Source organism: Oncorhynchus gorbuscha, unplaced genomic scaffold (assembly GCF_021184085.1).
Source record: "Oncorhynchus gorbuscha isolate QuinsamMale2020 ecotype Even-year unplaced genomic scaffold, OgorEven_v1.0 Un_scaffold_11627, whole genome shotgun sequence".
NCBI lineage: Eukaryota > Metazoa > Chordata > Actinopteri > Salmoniformes > Salmonidae > Oncorhynchus > Oncorhynchus gorbuscha.
In genome coordinates, this window is record NW_025754143.1 from 1 (window position 1) to 8,709 (window position 8,709).

At 46.7% G+C, this 8,709-nt stretch overlaps 1 protein-coding gene across 1 annotated transcript; it reads left to right on the forward strand.

Moving 5' to 3' along the window:
• Positions 1-5,252: 5,252 nt before the first annotated feature.
• On the forward strand, positions 5,253-8,501 carry LOC124030448 (trehalase-like; the record flags this gene model as incomplete). Its single annotated transcript, XM_046341789.1, has 6 exons — positions 5,253-5,375; positions 5,529-5,578; positions 5,727-5,927; positions 6,328-6,545; positions 8,091-8,201; positions 8,342-8,501. Coding segments are annotated over 6 exons (863 nt in total), but the record flags the coding sequence as incomplete, so codon positions are not given.
• Positions 8,502-8,709: the final 208 nt, after the last annotated feature.

The following is an 8,709-nucleotide window of genomic DNA, read 5'->3' on the forward strand; positions in this document are numbered from 1 at the left end:
CAACTGTGTAGGACTGTTCTGCCAGCCCTAGATTATAATCCCAACCTACTCTACTGTGTAGGACTGTTCTGCCAGCCCTAGATTATAATCCCAACCTACTCTACTGTGTAGGACTGCTCTGCCAGCCCTAGATTATAATCCCAACCTACTTCTACTGTGTAGGACTGTTCTGCCAGCCCTAGATTATAATCCCAATTTACTCTACTGTGTAGGACTGTTCTGCCAGCCCTAGATTATAATCCCAACCTACTCTACTGTGTAGGACTGCTCTGCCAGCCCTAGAGTATAATCCCAACCTACTCTACTGTGTAGGACTGTTCTGCCAGCCGTAGATTATAATCCCAACCTACTCTACTGTGTAGGACTGTTCTGCCAGCCCTAGATTATAATCCCAACCTACTCTACTGTGTAGGACTGTTCTGCCAGCCCTAGATTATAATCCCAACCTACTCTACTGTGTAGGACTGTTCTGCCAGCCCTAGATTATAATCCCAACCTACTCTACTGTGTAGGACTGCTCTGCCAGCCCTAGATTATAATCCCAACCTACTCTACTGTGTATGACTGTTCTGCCAGCCCTAGATTATAATCCCAACCTACTCTTCTGTGTAGGACTGCTCTGCCAGCCCTAGATTATAATACCAACCTACTCTACTGTGTAGGACTGCTCTGCCAGCCCTAGATTATAATCCCAACCTACTCTACTGTGTAGGACTGCTCTGCCAGCCCTAGATTATAATCCCAACCTACTCTACTGTGTAGGACTGCTCTGCCAGCCCTAGATTATAATCCCAACCTACTCTACTGTGTAGGACTGTTCTGCCAGCCCTAGATTATAATCCCAACCTACTCTACTGTGTAGGACTGCTCTGCCAGCCCTAGATTATAATCCCAACCTACTCTACTGTGTAGGACTGTTCTGCCAGCCCTAGATTATAATCCCAACCTACTCTACTGTGTAGGACTGTTCTGCCAGCCCTAGATTATAATCCCAACCTACTCTACTGTGTTGGACTGCTCTGCAGCCCTAGATTATAATCCCAACCTACTCTGCTGTATGGACTGTTCTGCCAGCCCTAGATTATAATCCCAACCTACTCTACTGTGTAGGACTGTTCTACCAGCCCTAGATTATAATCCCAACCTACTCTACTGTGTATGACTGCTCTGCCAGCCCTGAAATATAATCCAACCTACTCTACCTGTGCAGGACTGCTCCTCTGCCAGCCCTAGATTATAATCTCTTATAACTGTTCTGAGCCCTAGATTATAATCCCAACCTACTCTGCTGTGTGGGACTGTTCTACCAGCCCTAGATTATAATCCCAACCTACTCTACTGTGTGGACTGTTCTGCCTTTAGATTATATCCCCTTCTCACAGCATAGGACTGTTCTAGATTATAATCCCAACCTACTCTACTGTGTAGGACTGCTCTGCCAGCCCTAGATTATAATCCCAACCTACTCTACTGTGGGACTGTTCTGCCAGCCCTAGATTATAATCCCAACCTACTCTACTGTAGGACTGCTCTGCCAGCCCTAGATTATAATCCCAACCTACTCTACTGTGTAGGACTGCTCTGCCAGCCCTAGATTATAATCCCAACCTACTCTACTGTGTAGGACTGCTCTGCCAGCCCTAGATTATAATCCCAACCTACTCTACTGTGCAGGACTGCTCTGCCAGCCCTAGATTATAATCCCAACCTACTCTACTGTGTAGGACTGTTCTGCCAGCCCTAGATTATAATCCCAACCTACTCTACTGTGTAGGACTGTTCTGCCAGCCCTAGATTATAATCCCAACCTACTCTACTGTGTAGGACTGTTCTGCCAGCCCTAGATTATAATCCCAACCTACTCTACTGTGTAGGACTGTTCTGCCAGCCCTAGATTATAATCCCAACCTACTCTGTGTAGGACTGTTCTGCCAGCCCTAGATTATAATCCCAACCTACTCTACTGTGTAGGACTGTTCTGCCAGCCCTAATTATAATCCCAACCTACTCTACTGTGTAGGACTGTTCTGCCAGCCTAGATTATAATCCCAACCTACTCTACTGTGTAGGACTGTTCTGCCAGGCCTAGATTATAATCCCAACCTACTCTACTGTGTAAAACTGCTCTGCCAGCCCTAGATTATAATCCCAACCCTACTCTACTGTGTAGGACTGTTCTGCCAGCCCTAGATTATAATCCCAACCTACTCTACTGTGTAGGACTGTTCTAAATATAAATAAATATATGCCATTTAGCAGACGCTTTTATCCAAAGCGACTTACAGTCATGTGTGCATACATTCTACGTATGGGTGGTCCCGGGGATCGAATCCACTACCCTGGCGTTACAAGCGCCATGCTCTACCAACTGAGCTGCCAGCCCTAGATTATAATCCCAACCTACTCTACTGTGTAGGACTGTTCTGCCAGCCTAGATTATAATCCCAACCTGCTCTACTGTGTAGGACTGTTCTGCCAGCCCTAGATTATAATCCCAACCTACTCTACTGTGTAGGACTGTTCTGCCAGCCCTAGATTATAATACCAACCTACTCTGTGTAGGACTGCTCTGCCAGCCCTAGATTATAATCCCAACCTACTCTACTGTGTAGGACTGTTCTGCCAGCCCTAGATTATAATCCCAACCTACTCTACTGTGTAGGACTGCTCTGCCAGCCCTAGATTATAATCCCAACCTACTCTACTGTGTAGGACTGTTCTGCCAGCCCTAGATTATAATCCAACCTACTCTACTGTGTAGGACTGTTCTGCCAGCCCTAGATTATAATCCCAACCTACTCTACTGTGTAGGATTGTTCTGCCAGCCCTAGATTATAATCCCAACCTACTCTACTGTGTACGACTGTTCTGCCAGCCCTAGATTATAATCCCAACCTACTCTACTGTGTACGACTGTTCTGCCAGCCCTAGATTATAATCCCAACCTGCTCTACTGTGTAGGGACTGCTCTGCCAGCCCTAGATTATAATCCCAACCTACTCTACTGTGTAGGACTGCTCTGCCAGCCCTATATTATAATCCCAACCTACTCTTACTGTAGGACTGTTCTGCCAGCCCTAGATTATAATCCCAACCTACTCTACTGTGTAGGACTGTTCTGCCAGCCCTAGATTATAATCCCAACCTACTCTACTGTGTTGGACTGCTCTGCCAGCCTAGATTATAATCCCAACCTACTCTGTATAGGGACTGTTCTGCCAGCCCTAGATTATAATCCCCATCTACTTTACTGTGTAGGACTCCTCTGCCAGCCCTATATTATAATCCCAACCTACTTTACTGTGTAGGACTGCTCTGCCAGCCCTAGATTATAATCCCAACCTACTCTATTGTATAGGACTGCTCTGCCAGCCCTAGATTATAATCCCAACCTACTCTATTGTGTAGGACTGCTCTGCCAGCCCTCTATTATAATCCCAACCTACTCTATTGTGTAGGACTGCTCTGCCAGCCCTAGATTATAATCCCAACACTCTACTGTGTAGGACTGCTCTTCCAGCCCTAGATTATAATCCCAACACTCTACTGTGTAGGACTGCTCTGCCAGCCCTAGATTATAATCCCAACCTACTCTACTGTGTAGGACTGCTCTGCCAGCCCTAGATTATAATCCCAACCTACTCTACTGTGTAGGACTGCTCTGCCAGCCCTAGATTATAATCCCAACCTACTCTACTGTGTATGACTGCTCTGCCAGCCCTAGATTATAATCCCAACCTACTCTACTGTGTAGGACTGCTCTGCCAGCCCTAGATTATAATCCCAACCTACTCTACTGTGTAGGACTGCTCTGCCAGCCCTAGATTATAATCCCAACCTACTCTACTGTGTATGACTGCTCTGCCAGCCCTAGATTATAATCCCAACCTACTCTACTGTGTAGGACTGCTCTGCCAGCCCTAGATTATAATCCCAACCTACTCTACTGTGTAGGACTGCTCTGCCAGCCTAGATTATAATCCCAACCTACTCTACTGTGTATGACTGTCTGCCAGCCCCTGCTCTTTCTCCAGCCCTAGATTATAATCCCACTCCTGTGTAGGACTGCTCTGCCAGCCCTAGATTATAATCTCCAACTGCTCTGCCAGCCTAGATTATAAATCTCTACTGTGTAGGACTGCTCTGCCAGCCTAGATTATAATCCCAGCCTATCTCTAGGACTGCTCTGCCAGCCTAGATTATAATCCCCCAACCTACTCTACTGTGTAGGACTGCTCTGCCAGCCCTAGATTATAATCCCAACCTACTCTACTGTGTATGACTGCTCTTCAGCCCTAGATTATAATCCCAACACTCTACTGTGTAGGACTGCTCTTCCAGCCCTAGATTATAATCCCAACTCTCTACTGTGTAGGACTGCTCTGCCAGCCCTAGATTATAATCCCAACCTACTCTACTGTGGGACTGCTCTTCCAGCCCTAGATTATAATCCCAACCTACTTACTGTGTATGACTGCTCTTCCAGCCCTAGATTATAATCCCAGCACTCTACTGTGTAGGGACTGTTTCAAGGCCCTAGATTATAATCCCAACACTCTACTGTGTAGGGACTGCTCTGCCAGCCCTAGATTATAATCCCAACCTACTCTACTGTGTATGACTGTTTCTTCCAGCCCTAGATTATAATCCCAACACTCTACTGTATGACTGCTCTTCCAGCCCTAGATTATAATCCCAACACTCTGCTACTGTGTAGGACTGCTCTGCCAGCCCTAGATTATAATCCCAACCTACTCTACTGTGTCGGACTGCTCTGCCAGCCCTAGATTATAATCCCAACCTACTCTACTGTGTAGGACTGCTCTGCCAGCCCTAGATTATAATCCCAACCTACTCTACTGTGTAGGACTGTTCTGCCAGCCCTAGATTATAATCCCAACCTACTACTGTGTAGGACTGCTCTGCCAGCCCTAGATTATAATCCCAACCTACTCTACTGTGTAGGACTGTTCTGCCAGCCCTAGATTATAATCCCAACCTACTTCTACTGTGTAGGACTGCTCTGCCAGCCCTAGATTATAATCCCAACCTACTCTACTGTGTAGGACTGTTCTGCCCGCCCTAGATTATAATCCCAACCTACTCTACTGTGTAGGACTGTTCTGCCAGCCCTAGATTATAATCCCAACCTACTCTACTGTAGGACTGTTCTAGATTATAATCCCAACCTAGTCTACTGTGTAGGACTCTGCCAGCCCTAGATTATAATCCCAACCTACTCTACTGTGTAGGACTGCTCTGCCCGCTCTAGAGCAGGAGTACCTGTTCTGGATGCGGAACCGCTCTGTGGCCGTTGAAGTGAAGGGGAATAAGCATGTTCTGAACCGTTATGATGTACAGGTCGGCCTGCCCAGGTAAGGAACCCAACAGGAACATTACCCTCATCCCCTTCAATACAAGACACTTTTGTCCATCTGTCACAACACAAAATCCCACCCATGTATTTTTTGGAGTGGATTTGTTTGTGTGTGTCTGTATCTGTGTGTTGCGTCTTACTTTTCTTCCAGACCGGAGTCCTACAGTGATGATCTAGAGCTGGCTGAAGGTCTGACCGAGGGTAAACGTTAATTCCCTACTTCATGAACAAACAACATTCCCATCATGAACACACTATCTATCGGGTTGGTCTGAAGTGGTGTACTTTAGAGTAGAGGGAAGCCCTTTTGAGACCTGGTCTTTACCTGCGTCCACCCCCCTGAACTCAGATGCTGCAGAGAGGCTGTGGAAAGAGCTGCATTCAGGAGCAGAGTCCGGGTGGGACTTCTCGTCTCGCTGGTTTGTGGACGGCCTGGGGAACAACAACGGATCTCTGAAAGACACCAGAACCAGTCTGCTCATTCCTACAGACCTCAACGCTCTGCTCTGTCGCAACGAAAGGACACTGGCTCACTTCTACAGGACGCTGGGTGATGAGAGCCTTTGATGACGGAAGGAATTTTCTTTACCACCTGTTCTAGTTACCTCTGGGCCTTAGGTACAACCTCTGGGACTAGCTAGCGGAAGGAACCTCTTTTCTTACCACCTGTCTCTAGCTACAACCTCTGGGCCTTAGGTACAAGCCTCTGGGCCCTAGCTACAACCTCTGGGCCCTAGCTACAACCTCTGGGCCCTAGCTACAACCTCTGGGCCCTAGCTAACCTCTGGGCCCTAGCACCTCTGGGTCCAACCTCTGGGCCCAACCTCTGGGCCCTAGTAAAAGTACAACCTCTGGGTAACCTCTGGGCCCTAGCTATAACCCCTGGGCCCTAGATATTTGTCAGCAGGTCATGTGGTCCAGTAAAAGTCCTGTATAATCTGCTGTTCCAGGTAATGAGTCTGAAGCAGCGCGGTATGACAAAGCTGTATCAGCCAGACAAGAGGCCATAGAGGCAGTGCTGTGGGATGAGAAGAGGGGCGTCTGGTTGGACTACAGCCTGGTAACCAACACCTCCCACCCTGCATTCTACCCCACTAACCTGGCCCCTGTCTGGGCAGACTGCTACTCCCAGCCTTCCATGGGACAGAAGGCACTACACTATCTACAGGTTAGTTTAGCTTGCTGGTCCCAAGACCTCGCTCTTTGTGAAAAAGAATCAGTGTCCTGTTGAAATACTGTGACTGAAAGAGCATGTACATTGATTTGTCACTGAAAAATACACACGCCCATTGAGTTACTGTAGCAATGTGTATTTATAGTAGTTAGTGTTAAATCCCTCCCTCCCTATGCTGATAGGTGGGATGGGCTGAAGGTGGGATTAAAGCATTTGTTGATGTATTTTTGTTTTAGATATAAAAGCCCCATGTACTGTATGTCAAATGTATAGGTAACGTATGTACAATTGAAGTCGGAAGTTTACATTACACTTAGGTTGGAGTCATTAACTCGTTTTCAAACCACTCCACACACTATAGTTTTTGGCAAGTCGGTTAGGACATCTACTTTGTGCATGACACAAGTCATTTTTCCAACAGTTGTTTACAGACAGATTTATTTCACTTATAATTCACTGTATCACAATACCAGTGGGTCAGAAGTTTACATACACTAAGTTGACTGTGCCTTCAAACAGCTTGGAAAATTCCAGAAAATGATGTCAAGGCTTTAGAAGCTTCTGATAGTTTGGAGGAAAAAGGGGGAGGCTTGCAAGCCGAAGAACACCATCCCAACCGTGAAGCACGGGGGCGGCAGCATCATGTTGTGGGGGTGCTTTTCTGCAGGGGGGACTGGTGGACTTCACAAAATAGATGGCATCATGAGGGAGGAAAGTTATGTGGATATATTGAAGCAACATCTCAAGACATCAGTCGGGAAGTTAAATCTTGGTCTTAAATGGGTCTTCCAAATGGACAACGACCCCAAGCATACAAATGGACAATCCAAATGGACAATGACCCCAAGCATACTTCCAAATGGACAATGACCCCAACATACCAAATGGACAATGACCCCAAGCATACTTCCAAATGGACAATGACCCCAAGCATACTTCCAAATGGACAATGACCCCAAGCATACTTCCAAATGGACAATGACCCCAAGCATACTTCAAATGGACAATGACCCCAAGCATACTTCCAAATGGACAATGACCCCAAGCATACTTCCAAATGGACAATGACCCCAAGCATACTTCCAAATGGACAATGACCCCAAGCATACTTCAAAGTTGTGGCAGAATGTCGTAAAGACAACAAAGCCCTGACCTCAATCCTATACCACCATTTGTGGGCAGAACTGGCTTGTGTGCGAGCAAGGAGCCCGACAAACCTGACTGTTACACTCTGTCAGGAGGAACGGGACAACATTCATAATGTATTTGGCTACGGTGTAAACTTTCGACTTCAACTGTATATATCGGTTTTTTTTTAAAAAGCGGTCAAAAAAACAAAGATATTTGTCCTCCAAGAGGGCGGTTTTAATAAAACAAAAATAAAAATCCTTCCTTTCTTCCTTCCTTCCTTCCTTCCTTCCTTCCTTCCTTCCTTCCTTCCTTCCTTCCTTCCTTCCTTCCTTCCTTCCTTCCTTCTTACTTCCTTCCTTCCTTCCTTCCTTCCTTCCTTCCTTCCTTCCTTCCTTTCTCCCTCTGTAGACTAGTGGTGGTCTTGCGTTCCCCAACGGTGTCCCTACGTCCCTGGTTGACAGTGGTCAGCAGTGGGGGACTACCCCAGCATGGCCCCCTCTACAACACATACTCATCAAGGTAGGACCTAGTTAACCCTGATATGGTTTTCATGTTTGCATCCCAAATGACACCCTATGTCCGTATAAGGTGCACAATCACGCCTGCCAATCGGTCACTCTGTTATCTTCCAATCAGGCCTGTCCAGTCTGCCCTCACAGGAAGCTAGAGAGCTGGGGTTTGATTTGGCTCAGCGCTGGATCAGAACCAACTGGCTGGCCTACGTCAAGTATGAAGCCATGTTTGAGAAGGTGATTGAAGAGGTTTATAATGTGTGTGACCACAATGAGGTGCGAAGGGTGATGTTGCCCCTAGACAAGGGTTGGTAATAGGCAAAACCAGCCCGCAAATTAGATATTTTTTTCTCTTCTCCACCCCAAGGTTTTAGGTGGCTAATCTATTTGCCCTAGACAACATTCACGGGTCAGTTTTAGCATTTCCCCACTAATGGTTGGGATTGGCGGAAAGCTGATCCTAGATCTGCATCTGGAGAGCCCATAATGACATTGGCGGAGGAAAGCTGATCCTA